Raw genomic sequence first — 19,261 nt, 5'->3', positions numbered from 1 at the left:
GTACAAAGTAGATATTGTGAAATATTTTTTCCAATATAAAATAACTTTTCTATTTCAATATTTTCTTATATAGTTAGCAAATGTGTGTATATAGTTAGCAAAATATAGTTCTTTTATTACAGTCAGTGTCATGTGATCGTTCAGAAATCTTTGTAATTTTCTGATTTAAGAACCATTCCTTATTATTATCATTGTTGTGACTCTTAATACATCAATCGGGCACAAAATTATGACAGGTGATGTGAAAACACTGATTTTCTCTTCATCACGGCACCTGTTAGTGGGTGGGATGTATTAGGCAGAATGTGAACATTTTGTCCTCAAAGTTGATGTGTTAGAAGCAGGAAAAATGGGCAAGCTTAAGGATTTGAGCGAGTTTGACAAGGGCCAAACTGTGATGGCTAGACGATTTGGTCAGAGCATCTCCAAAACTGCAGCTCTTGTGGGGTGTTCGTGATGTGCAGATGTCAGTATCTATCAAAAGTGATCTAAGGAAGAAGTGACGAACCGGTGACATGGTAATGGCCGGCCAAGGCTCATTGATGCATGTGGGGAGTGAAGGCTGGCCCGTGTGGTCCGATCAAACAGGCGAGCTATCTCAAGTTAATGCTGGTTCTGTTAGAAAGGTGTCAGAATACAGAATTTGTTGCATATGCGACTGCATAGCCGCAGACCAGTCAGGGTGCCCATGCTGACCCCTGTCCACCGCCGAAAGCGCTAACAGTAGGCACGTGAGCATCAGAACTGGACTACCGAGCAATGGAAGAAGGTGGCCTGGTCTGATGAATCACATTTTCTTTTACATCACTTAAATAGCCAGGTGAGTGTGCCTTTCTTACCTGGGGAACAAATGGCACCAGTATGCACAATGGGAAGAAGGCAAGCCAACGGAAGCAGTGTGATGCTTTGGGCAATGTTCTGCTGGGAGACCTTGGGTCCTGCCATCCATGTGGATGTTACTTTGACATGTATGACCTACCTAGCATTGTTGCAGACCATGTACACCCTTTCATGAAAATGGTATTCCCTGGTAGCTGTGGCCTTTTTCAGACAACAAAAGCAAAAATGGTTCAGGAATCATTTGAGGAGCACAAAAAGACGTTTGAGATGTTGGCTTGGCCTCCAAATTCCCCAGATCTTAATCCAATCGAGCATCTGTGGGATGTGCTGAACAAACAAGTCTGTTCTATGGAGGCCCCACCTCACTACTTACAGGACTTAAAGGATCTGCTGCTAACATATTGGGGCCAGATACCACAGCACACCTTCAGGGGTCTAGTGGAGTCCATGCATTGACAGATCAGGGCTGTTCTGGCAGCAAAAGGGGACCAACAGAATATTTGGACATAATGTTATGTCTGATCTATGTATTTTGTGTGGTGGAGACTGTGAATTTTTATTATTTATTTATTTTGTAGACTACGTTTTTTTCAAGATTCTTTGATGAATAGAAAGTTCAAAAGAACAGTATTTATTTAAAATAGAAATAAATTGTAACATTTGATACATCATACATTTCTTTACTGTTACTTTTTTACGTCTACAAATTTTGCAACAATTCTGCTTAGATGATCATAACTGCCTATAATATCCAACTACTCTGTGCAAGAAACAACAATGGCATATGAGGGATGTAATGCTACTTTTTTCTACTTATGATTTCATTTTTTCTTTGAATTATGCATTGCAGTCATTAAATATTTAGTTGTTTGGGTCTAAAACTTGTATTATTTTTTAGATCATGAAACATGGCATTATGGGACTATGGAAGCCAGTCTGAAGTCATAGGATGTAACTTGATGATTGAATGCAGCGGCCTTTAGGTGAGTGTTATTGTCAGTGATTCCTATATAGGCAAAGATATAATTAAGGTCATGAAGGCCACATCACAACTATTACTGGTCTGTGATGGACCAGACGGTACTCAAAATTACATGGTTTAGAATTTTACAGTCACAAATATATTGATTTATTTAGTAATTTACATGTATTTCCCTAGCTTTTATTTCAGCTTTCTAAATTATAGAACTTTCAATGTTAAAATGGCGTTGTGCCATCCGAGATCCAAATGCATAGCCTAAATTCATAAAAGAACAAGGCAATCCTTTTCAGTACAGTTGTAATTTATTTATAGTTAAGACATTTAGAGCGCTCTTATACACACACACACACACACACACACACACACACACACACACACACACACACACACACACACACACACACACACACACACACACACACACACACACACACACACACACACACACACACACATATTCTATAACCTTAATTATATGTTATGAACATTGATGGACCATTAGGCATTATGCGTTGCAATGCAAAGCTAAGCAAATGCTCAGCTCTCAAATCTATTATCTTAATAATGTGGAAAGCCAGCGTTTGTTCAGTGCTCATGTTTCATAAAGGAGAATCTGAAATGCAGTATTACATAGTGATCTCAATAGTTTTATAAGGATTTGCTCCTGGACCGGCATTGAAACACACAATATTAAGGCACAGAGAGCTTCTAATATAAACACTTTTACAAATGCATTACTTTAACTTTAGGGACAGAAATGTTTACAATGACTTTGTAAATTGTCTCATAATGAGAGAATGTCATTGAAGGTTCTTGTTTATCATTAAGCCATAAAGAAATATAATGATAGATTTATTTGTAAATTAAAGCTGCAGTAGGGAGTTTTAAGAAAGCATTGACTTAGTCTGAAAATTTTAATAAGCACAACTCACAGGTCACTCCCCCCTGCTCTCTGCTGCGCTACAGCCTCCCGCCACAGCTCCTCCCCCATCGCAGCCCCTCCCTCTCCACAGCTCCTCCCCCATCACAGCCCCTCCCTCTCCACAGCTCCTCCCCATCACAGCCCCTCCCCCTCCACAGCTCCTCCCCCATCACAGCCACTCCCCCTCCACAGCTCCTCCCCCATCACAACTCCTCCCCCTCCACAGCTCCTCCCCCATCACAACGGAGCCTGACATGAACGCACAGGCTAGTAAGCAAACAGTTATGACACATTCACTGGGACGAAAACACCAACAATATGATTTACACTGAGTATGGCCTGCCCATACTTTGACTACAAACTTGGTCCTCAAAACATTACGTATTTTGCAATACATGTAATGTAACTATATGACGTTGCACTATTTCTACAAGTAATAACTAGCTAGTAAGATAATATAACGGTAACTAAAGTTACAGTATGCAAGTAATTATTCGATTGATATGTAATGCTAAATAAGGTTTGCTAGTATAAACACCATGACAAGCCGGTGAATTAGTAGGTTTCAATAGTTGCTTTGCACAGTGCGTGACATTTTATCCGTATGTTATGCGGCTAGAGTTTTGACACCGAGTCAATGGGCTCCGATGAGGAATTCACACGCACAGCGACTTCGAGGAATGAAACAAATCAAGCAGGGATATGTACCTTTCAAGCAGAAATAACTAACTCTGCATCGATTTTTAATCCTTTCAGGACATGTAACGTTAGCTCCCTCCACCTCGGAAAAGCTGCTCTGATATTTACCCTCATTTTATTTCGGCTCTATCTAATTCTTTCTTTCTGTCTTTTTTATCATCGTCATCTGTCTTTTTCTGTTTACCTGTCTTTATTTTATGAGCAGGTGCCACTCGAGGAACTGGAAGTTTGGATTGTTTGTCCGCCATTAGCTAAGCTGTGGCACACCGGTAATCTTGAATTTGAACGCCTGACTGTACACGCTGTGCATGAGAGCGCATGAGAGGGGTGTGATCAGGGCACACACAAGCTTGATTGACACCGCTAAGACACACCTCCTGGCTCTGATTGGTTGTTTCTTACCGGGAGCGGTGTATTTCTGCAAATGGCAATGGACCACTGGGAGGAGCCAGAGGAGCTTGATTTTTTCACAGATTATCTGTCTCATATTCTACTGTCAGGACATAATGACAGGTTTAACAAATAAGTAAAAAATATTTTTTTTTATAAAAGTGACCTACTGCAGCTTTAATTCCAGATGGGACTTGTATTAAAAGTTAAGTTTTCACTCTTTAAATGACTTAATTAATCAAAGATCAACAAGTATATAATATTCAATTTTGCTTTGTAAATTGTGCCTTTATTATATCTTTATAAATGGCACAAAACAGAAAATAAATCAGTCTGTTAAATATAAACTGTGTTATATATTTTAAAGAGTTAAACTATTTAATTTTAATTATTACATATAAAATCAAATCACATTTCACATAAAGATTGCAATTGACATTTTACGATATTCTATTTGAACGCATGATCATATATCAGACCAGTTGAAGAATTTACAGGCTAAACATCCACTATGTGCTTCATGTGTTTCAGCATCGAGTTTTCTCAAGAATCTCCAGAAAATGTTGGGTTTTGAACTGTGGTTGTAGCATTCTGGAATAATGGGTTGGTACCCTGTGGGAGGAGAGGAAAACAATCTGCTTAATTCTTTTTTAAGTAACGCGTGAATAATGAACAGCTTTTGGCAGTTTGTCTGAATATGAAGCGTAGGGGGTTTATGTATGAAGAAAACAGAACTTACAGATGTTTTTTCATGTTTTCTATCTTTTTCAAATCTCCTCCATTCTCTAAGGTCACTTGCATACAGAACTGCCTTGACGATGAGTAGGATAAGGAGACCAATCAGAGCCACAGCTGCCAGAGATCCTCCTACGATGGCTGCTACGTTCGGCCCCTCAGGACATTCTAACACAAGACATAAAGGTAGAATGCTTTTCTTTTTGCAGTTTCAATTCAAATGTGATGTTTGCTTAATTTTATATTTGTCTGAAAATGAAACCCTCATTTTGTTGCAAACCCACTGTTACTTATGCTGTCAAGCTCCAAAAGGGATGATAGCATCATAAAATGTCCTTTTTTACACCTTTTATAAACTGTTGTATAGAAATGAAATATTAAGAGAATAAAGATTCTTCAGAAATTCGCCATGTTTAGTTTTCATGTTTTATGGGAACTTTTCATATACATGATGATTTTTATACTGTATAAACTGTATAGTCTACCCCTTACTCTAAATGTATCCATCAAAGAAAATGTTTAGTATTTTTCATTTTCACTTAAAACATCACTCAGTATGATTCATACACCTTTTTCTCATGGGGACCATATTTGTGGGGCAATTATATACCCATTACGTAGGGTACCATTCCCCCCCCCCCCCCCCCCCCCCTACACACACACACACACACACACACACACACGTTTGTTTTTGTGACATATGGGGACATTATGTAGGCGTAATAGTTTTTATACCGTACAAACCGTACTTTCTAACCCCTTACACTGCCCCTACCCCTAAACCTACCCATCACAGGAAACATTCTGCACTTCTACTTTCTCATCCTGTATGATTTATAAGCATTTTGAAAAGTGAGGACATGGCCAATGTCATCATAGGTCACCCTCTCCTTGTAATACCTATGTCATACCTATGTCATTATACACATTTGTGTCCTCATATGTCACACACACACACACACACACACACACACACACACACAGTGTTTTCATGTTTTATGGCGACTCTCCATAGATGTAATGGTTTTTATACATTATCCATTACACTAACCCTACTCATAAAGCTACCCATCACAAAAAACCTTTGTGACATTACTACAACTTATAAGCTGTTTTCCTCAAGGGGACCAAAAATGGCCCCACAAGGACACAAATTTGGGATATTGCCATCTTTGAGGGGGCATTTTTCCCCATAATGTAGTGCTACACCAGGCCACACACGGATCTGAATGGTTTGGAATGACATGAGGGTCGATTATGAAAGACATCAATTATTTAGTACATGTTTCAATATTTCAGGTAGGGTTTCTGAGTCCATACCTCTGTCTTTGAGGACATTGATAGAGTACTGGTCAAATCCAAGCTGTTCTGTCATTGTGAATGTCATCCAGCAGCCCTCTTTATCTTTGACTCGACAGTCGCTCTTGACTAATTTATCAACCGGCACAACATTCAGATGGGCACAGGATAAAGAGCAGTTCTTTTCAAACGGACCGGTCCCAAAGGCCAAACATTCAACACAACTCCTGCAATAGGTCATTTTAATAATATTTGTAAATATGTATTGCAATAAATAACAAATATATTTACATACAATACAACCAATTAAACTTTAATAATTGGTATGGTATTTTTTTAATGGTTCATTGAAATAAAGCGTCCATATTAACTGATTTACTAAATGATGTTAATAGTTTTAGTAATCTTAGTTGGGATTATGAAATTAAGAAAGAACATGTATTTTGTTTAAGTAATAATTTGTATTTAAAGGGTGGCTTTGTAAAGGTCAAAGTTTTCTTACCCTGACTGTTGACATGGACGTTGACAAGTAGGACACGTTTCGCAGTAGGGCCCCTTGTATCCTCTCTCACAACTACACTGGTTACATTTACATTTGCCACGGTTATAACAAACACTCCCATGTATCTTGCAGGCCTCATCGGATTTTTCACAGTGACACGCTGTGCCTTCGTAGCCTGGATCACATGCACATTTACCACACTTGCACTTGCCATGACCTTAAAAAAAAAGGAAATTAAAATAGTAAACATTATGCGTAAGAACTGTTAAGCTATTAAATATTAGCCTTTCCACTCAAATCACCTGCACACTGTTTATTGTCAAATTTTTCACAGTGCTCATCGTCACATTCACAGTATTTGCCATAGAAATTGCCCCTGCCCTCTGTGATATGGCACTGGCACCGTCCACAAACACAATCTCCTTTGCCTTCGCATTCGGTCCCGTTGTCCTTCCGGCATTGTGCTCTCAGTGAAGCCTCGTCCTTCTGGCCTATTAGGCACTCACAGCGCTGTCCTAAGTAACCAGTATCGCACCTGTGGACATGGGGAGGCTTATATTAGTCATATGCGGTGTTGGGTGTAACTCGAGTTACGTAATCAGATTACTTTTGTCAAGTAACCAGTAAAGTAACTCATTACTTTTAAATAAAAAATATATATCAGAGTTACTTTTTCAAATTAGTAACGCAGTTACTTTGTTTTCCCAATTCTTGACTGACACCTTTCCCATTGCCATGTTGGGAAATAAACATGATGGTTATTGTAGTTCTAGACTAAATGTGAGCATGCATTTACTCATCTCACTTGTACAAATGTATTCCTCAAAATGAAGAAAATTGTGAAATGCAAACTCTGAATATTACCCAAACCCGCAATAATTTAATATGCTGAATAACACAAATATACTTTATGTATTTAATCTCACTTTATTAATTTTTGTTGTTGTTGAAAAACAAAACAAGCTAGCACTGCCCAGATTTTAAGAAAAGTAACGCAAACGTAACGTAACTTTTGCAACAGTAATGCGATTAGTTTGTTTTTTGGGGAGTAGTGCAAAATGGATGATCCATTACTTTTAAAAGTAACTTTCCCTTAACACTAGTTATATGTGATGGACTTTCTATCACTATAGTCAGTATTTGTGTACTGTAAAAAGGTTTTTTGGATGTCAATAGGAGCTTTCGCAACTGGTAGTTATAGGAACTAGCAACTAGGGTAGTTCCCTGAGAACTAAATGTTTCCCTTGGGCCATTTTCTTGATTTTTATTTATTTTTTTAATTTTAATTTTTTGATAGGGACAATGCTTATTGATCAACAACAGGTTACTTGCTGTAAACAAGCCAGAGTTAGCTACAAGTGCTAATTTCCATCTGTTGTCCCTAGCCAGATCTTAACCGGATTGCATTTGCACCGCCATTTTTGATGACGCTGAGAATGCCAGAGCCTAAGTACACAGCACTCCCATTCTCTGTCTTCTTTTAGTTTATGATTTGTTTAACGGGACTGTCTAATATGTTATTAGACTGTTATTAAGAGAAAGTTAACAGTATATGAAATTATTAGCGTTTGCTGTGTGATGCCCAATGTCGCTAACTGAGCAGAAATACATAATCATGCTTTGCTTGGTCTGTTTAAAGTCCCATTTTTCACTGTTTTCCATGTTCATAGAGTTAGTTTGTGGAGTAAATATATAGGCTATAAACTGTCTGTGACGAGTGGTGGAGTTCCACGTGCATTCTGCCTGGTTCGGACAATCAGAATACACTTTCTTCACTGGTAGTTTCTATTGTACTGGGTTAAACCCTACTCTGAAGGTGGAGCTAATTTACTTGCCACAAAAGGTGTTTCTAGAACTTAAATCGTTCCCAGTTCCTTGCGGTGCAAACACGCCAAACAGCATGTACTAATGACATTAATTCTAGGAACAATTAAAAGTTTCTTTAAAAAATGTATGCATCTGCATCTTTGCATCTTCACCACAAAAACACACACACAACAGGTTTGCATAGACATAATGATTTTTAAATGGTACATCCCCCTATCCCTAAACCTAGTCATCACCATAGTCTAAAAGTATTTTTACTTTCTACTCAAGTAAATTTTTCAAGTATATGTACTTTAAAAAGAAAAAATTGTGTGCAGATCCAGTAAAACTTTTGCAGGTGCTAGATTCAATAGAGTATATACCAAAGTAAACCAAAATCTGCACGCTGCTATTGCTGCTCCAAAAAATGTATTTAAAAAGGACGTTTCGACACACACACACACATGCACTCACTTAATGGTAATAGTTTTTTCTACCTCTTCTATCTTTAATGTATGCTGTATTAATATTTCTACAGTAGGCTACTTTGCAATGAGAATCTAATGTGATTCACTATTAAGACTAATTGGATTTAAGAATTCTTGGGAAAAAATATTAAAATAAAATAAAAATGCTATAAAAAAAAAATCTAAATTTGTATTGTATACACAAATGTTGCATATTTGTATGCAAAATATAATTTCTTATTTATTTTGTATAGATATATGACCCAGACATGTTGTGGTAAGATTCGCCCAGGAGCTTTAGAGTTTAATATCAGTATAAAGTGATGAAAAAGAAAACATTTAGAGTAAATGTCAACTGTCTGTTACCTGCAGCTGCCACAGACGACTGTACCATGAAACTCACAGTGAGGATGAGGCTGCTTTTTATCATCACAATCACATTCGCATCGAGTCCGAATGTTCACTTTCACTTTTTCATTAAACCCTAATGGACCAAGAAAGAAGCTCTGATTTTGAATGCATCTTTTTGCTGTTACTATCACATTAAAAGACACCTGAAAGGATTAAGGGAAGAGTAAGGTTATTTACAGTTGTGTATTATTGCAGTTGCTAAATCTGCTAAAATTACCAATCAAGATTTGCATCTGCACTTATGTTAATGATCTGTCTATGCTGAAGTTGTGTATGCTGGTGTCCAATCTTACTTACTTCCTGTCCAATGTTCACATTATCACACTTCCCCTTATCACTGGCCTTTTCTCCACCTGGACAGTTTGATGTGTATTGTACAGATACGAAGTTTGGGAGGGCATCATGAGCCATGATCACTTCAGAGGTTAAGTTCTGTTCAAACCCCATAGGACATTAGGAAGGCCGTTAAACACAGAAAAGCTCTCATGCCGTAATGTTTTATGGATTTAGCCTTTAAAAAGGCGAGGATTGTGCAAAGTGGAAATCATATGCACTTACTTTGTATGCATCAAGAATTAGATTGACAACGTTGCTTGAATCTTCAGAAAGCACTCCTACTGCAGATTTAGGGATCAGTTTGCTCAGTTCCTATTAAAGAACATACAACAGTCAGGTACACCGCTGTTTTTCTATTAGGAATATTGGACAGTCACTCTCAGACATTCCCAATCATCCAGTAACGGGGTCACTTTTGCTTACTTGCAGTTTTTTTCCCTCAGACAATATATTGACTTATTTTAGATATTAGCATGTTTTACTTACTTTGTACACGGTTTCCATTTTTTTAGTGACGGCAAAAATTGGTTGTATGTTTTGCTCCTCTAGCTTGCGAGCGATCTGTCCTACAGATGGGTAGTCCTGAAAACAGATCATAGTTGTGATATTTTCACATTTATCAAGGTATATTGATACTTTAATATCTAAAACATAACTACCCTGGTTGCTTTTGCATAGGTAGCCATGCACATGTTTCAGGGAGGTTGTTAGATATTAAATGAGTGGGATTCAAAGGTTGATTGTCTAGTATATCATTTTTCATATCCAAATATACAAAAACATAAAATTTGAATCACCTTGGCTTGGACCAGTGCTATTTTAGTATCATTTATACAATATATTGCCAAAAGTTTTGTGGCGCCTGCCTTTTCATGCACATGAACTTTAATGACATCCCATTCTTAATCTCTAGGGTTTAATATGTAGTAATATTTAGCTCTCTATGCACTGTTCTTGAGCTAATCTAAAGGGCCACATGAAGTTTGGAGGTATGTAGCTTTTGAATCTGCAGAAAGTGGCCAACTACTGTGTACTGTGCACCTAAGCATGCCCTGACTCCGGCTTGTGATTTTTTGTGGTCTACCTCTTCGTGGCTGAGTTGCTGTTGTTCCCAATTGCTTCTGCTTTGTTATAATAGCACTAACAGTTGACCGTGGAATATTCAGTAGTGAGGAAATTGGTAAAGTAGGGAGGACTTGTGGGGACAACCTATCACAGTACCACGCTTGAATTCACTGAGCGTGACCCATTCTTTCACAAAATGTTTCAGAAGCATGCTTGATTTTATACAAACTTGAATTCAATGATTAAGAGGGGTGTTGCTATACTTTAGGTAATATAGTGTTGTATTTTATATTTTGTTTTGTGTTTTTTATTTTCTACATTTTTTATATTCTGTATGTATATATTATTTCAGTTAATGTTTATTTTATTTCAAGTAATGAAATATTTTTTGTATGGCTTTACAAATCTGCTTTAGAACTTTCCGGTGTACAGTTCAAATTATTTTAACATTAATATTCAGAAGCATTAAATCATACCCAGATGTTGCTCATGCTGTACTTGTTTTGGACCAGCTGACAGGTTTCTTTGTTTGGTTCCAGAATGGCAGCGAGTTTTCCATCCCCTGCCATGTGGAAGCCGTCATCAGTGGCCAGCACCAGCAGCCGAGTGCTGTTTCCCCAACCAATCTCTTTCTGTGCGCAGGTAACACATTTTGCTTTGCATTTACTTACATGATATGAAACGTCATGCATGAATCAGGCTTCATATAACCTCATGCTTCTTTGCATTCTATATAATGAAGCACAAATAAATTCTCTACCGGTTTTATGCAAGTATTCAAGCTTGTTTCACATAGCATGACATAATTCCCATTATTTTGGATGATGCAATCTGTTAATACGGCTGCCAAAATACATATCTGCCACTTATGCATGCGGTGTGCAAATGTGCTAAGTCTCACCACGCAGGCCGCAACTTGCATGATGGCATCCAGGCTTCCCTCTGGAGGGTCCAGGTTTCCAGATATATGCTGATTAGCTACCATATCTTTAAATTGTTTCTCATCTTTTGTCAGTGAAAGCACATGGTGAAAACCAAATGCGGGCTGGCATGGTTCATTTTTATCCGCACATGGCCGTTTGAGCTTCGCTTCATTGGTGTCAGTGTACGGAAGAAGAGTTTTGTCAACAAATGAACCGAATCCTGCATCAGGAAATTTGATTAATGAAGACAATGCCATAACATTTGAACTCATTTAACCATTTTAACACACACACACACACACACACACACACACACACACACACACACACACACACACACACACACACACACACACACACACACACACACACACACACACACACTCTTAATGGTAATATTTTTTTTAATAGTGTCTGGTTCACTATCTTTGTGGGGACTCTCCATATACGTAATGGTTTTTATATCGTACAAACTGTACATTCTATCTCCCTAAACTGCCCCGGTCCCTAAACCTACCCATCACAGGAAACATTTAGCATTTTTACTTTCTCAAAAAACTCATCCTGTATGATTTATAAGCCTTTTGACAAAGTGGGGACAACTGGCTGGTCCCCACTGTATTGGACATCTCAGGTTTTACTTATCCTTATGGGGACATTTGGTCCTCACCAAAATATAACGTCATATAAGGACACACACACACACACACACACACACACACACACACACACACACACACACACACACACACACACACACACACACACACACACACACACACACACACACACACACACACATATACTTACCTATTTTGGCAGTGTTTGTAATTTTATTGAGCTCATTGAATAAACTATTTCCCAGGTTTTTCACATTCTCTAAATCATCTTTCATAGAGTAGGAGAGATCCATTAGGTAGTAAAGATCTATGGGATAGCCTTCTGCCCTTTTGAAAACTACTTGAAAACTGTTGGGCATCCCTAAGAAAACAACACGATTAATCATCTTTTTTCTTTGAAATTCAAGATTAAACTTACATTTAAAAAAAAGTCATTGTTTTGGTCAATACAGTAGTTTGTAAGGGTATAACATACCTGGTCTAAGATCTAGAGTTACTTCTTGTGGTTTGATTTGCACTGGATTTGAACCACCAATCAGGGGCTTGTTTAGAACATTGGAAAAAATGTTTTTAGGATTTATTATGCTATTGGGGGGACATCCTTTTTCTGTGAGCAAGGCAACAGTGTCACAACGCGCTGCTTCCTGCTCCCCAGTCTTGGTGAAATTCTGTAATTTAATGAATGAATGAATGAATGATTTCAGGATTTCAAAGAGATGGAATGTTGAATTCAGTTAGGTTTTCAATAGAAAAATCGGTTGAGAATTAGACAGACCAACATTGGTATCAAATAGTAACCCATCTGAGACATATTGCACTCAAAAGACATATTTAGAGTGGTATTTTCTGATAAACATGCGCCTAAACAGGATGTAAAAAAAAACTGTCCACATTACATATAATTTAAATGCATGATTCTTAGCCAAGAAATGCTACAAACTGGATCAAACTTTATACCGCAAGTCAAATTATTGCTATGTGAGAGATTAGAGATTGAAATTGTTGAAACTACTTTAAATGATGTTATATATATATGTTCAGATAGTCAGTTATTTTCTCAAGGCCAAGTCAACTGAAACATAAACCAGAGCTTACCACGTCTTGACACCAGGCACAGCCAGGCCCGGACTTGATACAGTCACCACATGTGTTCACTGAAGCTTTTAAGCATTCCTCCTGCGTGTAGACTGCAACAAACAGTTTAAACTTTAGTTATGTCTTTAAACAGTCTAATTTGTTTGCATGATTCAACACCGTGGATATTTAATGATATGTAATGTTATGATTGATGTAGTTAAAGGGTATTAGTTCACCGAAAAATGCTAATTCTGCCATTAATTACCCACCCGCATGTCATTCCAAACTCGTAAGACTTTTGTTCATCTTCAGAACACAAATGAAGATCTTTTTGATGAACTTTTAGAGCTTTCTGTTCTTCTGTTGACAACTACTGCTTTGACAAATTAAAAAGTTTGTAAAAAGATTGTAAAACTAATCCTAATGAATTTTGTGGTTTAGTCAAATTTTTCCGAAGAGACACAATCGCTTTATATGATGACCATTTAATTTAGGCCTTTATTCACATATAAACATTGCTCAGCGGACAAAAACAGAAGCTTAACACAACCTCACTGGTTCTTGCAGAAGCTCAAACGTGTGACGGAACACAAGAATGCACCTCAGTGGTTCTCGCAACTCAAGCGAACATGCTCGAGCTTCCGTTTACCACAACTGATGTGTGAGTTTATGAATGTTTATATGTAAATAAAAGCCTAAATTCAATCTGTTCATCATATAAAGCGATCAAGTCTCTTCAGAAAATATTAACTAAACCGCTCGAATCACATGGATTAGTTGTACAATCTCTTTATGAACTTTTTTAAGTGTCAAAGTGTCAATTGCATAGCTGTCTATGGAGGGACATAAAGCTCTTAGATTTCATCAAAAAGATCTTCATTTGTGTTTTGAAGTTGAACAAAAGTCTTTGTAAGGACATGAGGGTGATAATTAATGACAGAATTTGCATTTTTTTGGGTGAGCCATCCCTTTAACAGGCACAAATACAAAATAAATGTATTTGTTCAACCCGATCACACATAAATGCGTATAAATAGTACGAGTGTGCAATGTCGTGGAATGTATACGCCAAAACTCATTTTGGCGTGCATATGATACGCTGTTTTTCGAGTGCATATGATACGCACTTTATGGCGTATATATGACACGCTCTTGGGTAGGTTTAGGGTGGTGGGGCGTATATATGACACGCTCTTGGGTAGGTTTAGGGTGGTGGGGTGGGGGGTTCGTATGTATGATACGCCATAAAATGCGTATCATATGCACGCGAAAAACAGCGTGCCATAGACAAGGCAAAATTAGTTTTGGCGTATACATTCCACGACATTGCACACTCGTACTATTTATACGCATTTTTGTGAGAACACCCTGATTTGTTAGACACAGGCTTTGTTCCAAAACCTAGTGTAGGCAGCATGTTTTTTTATATTTGACTGAAGACTTTTTCCAAAATTATGCAGAGGGGTTTTAAATGATGAGGCAAAGTCCTAACTTAAAAAAATTAAAAAATTAAAAAATATATGTGTATGTGTGTGTATATATATATATATATATATATATATATATATATATATATATATATATATATATATATATATATATATGGAATAAATCTAAAAAAACGGCATAAAACTAAATTTATACTGGTTTAAATATATATATATATATATATATATATATATATATATATATATATATATATATATATATATATATATATATATTTAAACCAGTATAAATTTAGTTTTATGCCGTTTTTTTAGATTTATTCCACAATAATAACTAAAGGCAGTACCAATTTAAACAATACTTTTTATTTATGAACTATTGTTCAGCTTTTCTTTTTAACAGTAAACTTATTTTCAGCAGTCATCAAGCTGCATTGGTAACAGACATGAAAATGTACCTTTAATTTCCCCAAGTTGATAGCTCACAAAAAAAAAAAAAAACATGTTCCACACAGAATTGGTTCCTGTTAACCATGAATTGGCTTTTTAAAAAATGTTTTTCTACTGTTGTCTGAGGTTAAGTAATGACTTGTGTGGTTTTTACATTCAAAAACATCATAACTAATAAGTAATAGGCTATTTTCTACACTGATTTAGAGGCTCTCTCCTGAATGTTGGGTTTTGACCCAGCCATCTAAAACACTGTTTAGGTGAATTTAAACAACGGCTAAATGGCTAAACGCATCTCGTTGTCGTGAAAGGGCCCTGTTCATGTTGGACAGACATTTTAATTGCATTTTGTGTCTGTTAAGAGGCACAAAGACACCCTTTACGTCCATGCCCCCATAGCTGCCGTTTTAGCTGAGGGGGGGCTCTGGGCATTAATTGTAATAACTCCGTGTTGCAAGCACCAATCTGGTTTGTTTCTTTTTCTATAGACTGTACTCACAAAGATATAATGATCAAGATTAACTTAAAAATTCCCCTGAGTTGCCCCAACAAATAAACTGCAAAATGTTACGTTTTCTAATATATGCACGGATTGATTCTGACAGCGCTGCACGAGCTCGCGGTACCATTGACTGAACTATAGCTTGTTCGTCAGGGTTTAAAGTCCAAAGTGCGAGAAAAAAACGGTGCTGAAAGGGTGTCACTCGTCAGTTGCCCGGTAACCTTTTTATGAATGGATGGATTTGAGAATGTGATTTGGTTTAGTGCGAACATCTTATTTGACATGCAACATGTTTTGGGCTGAGTAGCCTACAGAATAGCTTCCAGTTTCTTTCAAATTCAGCAAATTCAGCAAATTCGTTCTTCCCAAAAAGCCTTCCCAAATTCGTAATGAGAATAATTTATAAATATGTTGTTGTCAACAAATAGAAGTACTAATGTCTTCCGGCGTGTTTCAGCCAAAATAAAAAAAAGCTGTGTTTAATGTTTGAAAGAAATACACCAACATTTCTTGTTTTAAAATAAGTATCTCATGCTCACCAAGGCTGCATTTATTTGATCAAAAATACAATGAAAACAGTTATATTGTGAAATATTATGACACACACACACACACACATACACACGTACACACATCACGTGATCCTGCACAAATCATTCTCATGATGATTTGCTACTCAATAAACATTTATTTTTTATTATCATGTTGAAAACAGTTGTGTAAACATCTTTTTTATGATTCTTTGAAAGCTTTCTATTTTAGATAAATGTTCTTTTAAACTTTCTATTCATCAAAGAATCCTGGGGTAAAAAAAAAAAAAGCATATTTAGCATAAGAGACTTCTATTAAATATATATTTTTAAATCGTGCATATCCCAGTCTGAACTGTACTGGAAGACTTTGAACACTAAAGTGCAAATGAACACCTGAGCACTCTGTGGGTTTGCAACTGTTAAATTAAAAACTGTATATGGGTAAAAACATGACAGACAGACATGATGTAAGCAACACAGCTACAACTAAAACTGATAATGAGTGTGCAATTATTATCAAGAATTGATATTAGTCAGTCAGTACCGAGGGGCCCCCAAATAAAGTTCTGCAAAGGGGCCCATGAAGGCTTGGGCCGGCTCTGGTCTTCAGCACTGTGAAAACGGAGGGATCTGAAATTTGCTGTGCAGTTGGGGTGGAGGACTTTCTTTTTTTTTGTGCATAGTTTGTATTCAACCTTACTTATCTTTTTTTTTTATATGACAATGATTGTTTTTGCATGATGCCAGGAGAGGAACTGGACTGCCAGGCACTTTACCTTTATATGGTTGATGACATTTTGTATTTAGGAACAAGATATGCATATAGTCCTTCACCTACAAAACATTACGTTTGTGCACATCTGATTCCAATGTCTTAAAAAAATGATACATCATTTCATAAAAATGTAAATGCAAGTTTTGTGAAAATGAAAGGTGTACATTTGTGTAGTTTGGAAAATGTATTTTATAGAAAAAAAACTTGTAACTGTTTTTTTAACTCTTGTAAAAAAAATGTGTACAAAATAATTTTGAAAAGCTTTGGGTCGATCGAAAACGTCTAGTGACATACTTTATTGTATTTTAGTATTATTGTATTAACAGTGTGTTTAAACGCTGTATTTGTTTAATGATATAAAACTTCTGTATTTTGCAATCAGTTGTTGAATGTGTGTCATTCAATAGAAAAATAGCCTTCAATAGTTTTAGAAGGAACAAATTTGTACAGTTAAGGTACAAACGGGCTTGTCCCTGGGGTGGTACCTTAAAGGACAGGATTTGTACCTTTGATGAAGGTACAATATTGTACCAGTGTGTTTAAAAAATAATAATTAAAAAAGGTACATTTTGGTTGCCCATGTTATCATGCCCCTTTAAGGTACAAACCAATGGTTCCTTCATATTAAGGTGCAAATGTGTACCCTTAAAAGGTACCACCCAAGGGACAAGGGTTTGTACCTTCTTTGGAGTACAGCATTTATTTGAAATTAAACATTATTGTAACATTTGAAATCTCTTAAATGTGTCCTTGCTAAATAAAACTATATTTAGAATGCCAAACTATAGGAATCAGTCGTGAGATGAGAGTCTTGTTCTCTGCAGCTCACTAGGTTTTGGAACAGAGGTACAATTCTTTGAATGAACTGCAGGCACAGGATTATGGGATGTAGGCAGCAAAGGAGCCTTTGCAAACAGCAATCTGAATCTAGTTTAAGGACATTTGTACCTACCCTGTCTTCCCACCAACAACAGGAGAAGTCCCTTCAGACACACTGATTGAAGCATTTCCTATGTAAAACAGCATTCTTTATTATCATACTTCCTTATTTTCAGCATCCCAAACAACTATTGAAAATGACTGAGACAAGAAATGAGATTACAGTTGCTATCCGTTTAATAATGCAATCAAAACATTTCTATTCATGTGCAGTTTTGCAACAGCTGTGCAAGCTGCTGCACAGAAAAGGTGTGATGTTTTTAGCAGTCAGTGCGATGTGTGGATGACACATCTCAGACGAGTCAAATAGGCGGCCTATGCCATAGACGGTTAAATGATCTGTGTGCTTGCCATTTATTGGTTCATTGTGGTTTTATCGCATCATCCAATTAAAAATGCTTGCGTTTCCACACAGAGAGCTATATTAAGATTCTAAAGTGAGATGTAAGTGTTGTAACGCCACTTCTTGTTTTATGAAATAAACGTATAGTTCCAAACGTATAGTTCCATCAAACCTGCATGACTTTGTTTCTTCCATAACACAAAATATCAGGTGTTAGGCAGAATTGCTTTCCATAAAATGGGAATTTGGATGTTTATTGTTTACTGACAATCTCAAAAACATATCATGCATAATGTACAACTTTGGGCTAGACTGTGTAAATAATACCTCCATTTTGTTTTATGGTCAAAAGCAGCTTGGTTATTTTTCTGACATCTTATTTTGTGTTAAGAAGAAAGAAAATCATGCTCTGCTGATAAGACATAATGACAGAATATAAAAAAAATTGGTTAAGTATTCCTTTATATATTGCCTTAATTATTTTTGTCTTCAACGTCTACCTCCAGAAATTTAGCAAAATCAGTTGATTTAGACATTATGCAGTACTTCTGTATAAAGTCACATGGTTTTCTGGTTCCAAATATGCATTTAAATTAGCAAATGTCTGAGATCTCTATAAACCCAAATGTAACACTCTTAATTTAAAATGTTGTAAATCATCATCATGAAAATATGAAGTCTGAGTGGATTAGTGAATCTAACGGTTAGGCAGAAACTATGGCACTTAAAGCTACAGTTAATGTTGTCAAAAAAACAAACTGATACGAATTCTGTAAACTTTTTAGAGTCATGCATATTCTTTGATACAGCAAATGAAGTTATTAAACAAGCCTTACTTACTTTTGTTGAAATGCAACGCCCTGGAGATACACAACCGTCATAAGTGGCGATGAGAAGTTTTTAGTTTCCTCAAACAGAAAGCAGGTTGCCTCAGAACTGAAAGAAGTTAGCAAACTTCTGCACACATGACAGGAAAGCAGAAAGGAAGTACAATGATGTAAGTGCTGTGAGAAATAATGGGCGTTGGAGCAAAGTGGATTTGAGACGAAAGAAATGAAAACCAGAACTTTGAATAGAGTTCAGTTCACAATAAACGTTTTACTTACAGGAAATGTTCCTGAGCAATTAACTTTTTAATATCCATTTTTCACCTTCTTTTTGAGACATACAGTTTCTTGCTGTTGTTCCTTTTATACT

The 19,261-nt window shown here is 36.7% G+C and overlaps 1 protein-coding gene and 1 long non-coding RNA gene across 2 annotated transcripts in view; one reads left to right on the top strand and one right to left on the bottom strand.

The window, feature by feature from the left end:
- Positions 1–2,273, top strand: part of LOC137075638 (uncharacterized) — a 46,929-nt gene extending 44,656 nt beyond the window's left edge. Inside the window, exon 5 of the long non-coding RNA XR_010905070.1 lies at positions 1,739–2,273. This is a non-coding gene — a long non-coding RNA (uncharacterized lncRNA). The remainder of the gene's footprint in view (positions 1–1,738) is intronic.
- Positions 2,274–2,988: 715 nt separating this feature from the next.
- On the bottom strand, positions 2,989–19,010 carry itgb2 (integrin, beta 2). The gene is made up of 16 exons (XM_067444448.1): positions 18,905–19,010; positions 17,735–17,792; positions 13,093–13,184; positions 12,473–12,665; positions 12,188–12,358; positions 11,356–11,597; positions 10,931–11,086; positions 9,876–9,971; positions 9,612–9,701; positions 9,351–9,485; positions 9,009–9,196; positions 6,672–6,904; positions 6,370–6,586; positions 5,889–6,094; positions 4,573–4,736; positions 2,989–4,445 (listed from the first exon to the last, which is right to left on the bottom strand). Exons 2-16 carry the CDS (start codon positions 17,787–17,789, stop codon positions 4,377–4,379), a joined length of 2,307 nt encoding a protein of 768 aa, XP_067300549.1. The 5' UTR covers positions 17,790–17,792; positions 18,905–19,010; the 3' UTR covers positions 2,989–4,376.
- Between the last annotated feature and the right edge of the window lie 251 nt (positions 19,011–19,261).

Source organism: Pseudorasbora parva, chromosome 5 (assembly GCF_024679245.1).
Source record: "Pseudorasbora parva isolate DD20220531a chromosome 5, ASM2467924v1, whole genome shotgun sequence".
NCBI lineage: Eukaryota > Metazoa > Chordata > Actinopteri > Cypriniformes > Gobionidae > Pseudorasbora > Pseudorasbora parva.
This window is presented reverse-complemented; position numbering and strand designations above follow the sequence as displayed.

What these genes read in the sequence shown, in the direction of transcription:
- itgb2 (XM_067444448.1), bottom strand. Translation starts at nt 17,789, where the DNA reads ATGCTTCAATCAGTGTGTCTGAAGGGACTTCTCCTGTTGTTGGTGGGA. An exon ending in ACAGCATGAGCAACATCTGG is followed by an intron (nt 9,972 to 10,930) that starts GTATGATTTAAT and finishes ATCTGTTTTCAG; the next exon opens with GACTACCCATCTGTAGGACA. An exon ending in ATGTGAACATTGGACAGGAA is followed by an intron (nt 9,197 to 9,350) that starts GTAAGTAAGATT and finishes TAATCCTTTCAG; the next exon opens with GTGTCTTTTAATGTGATAGT.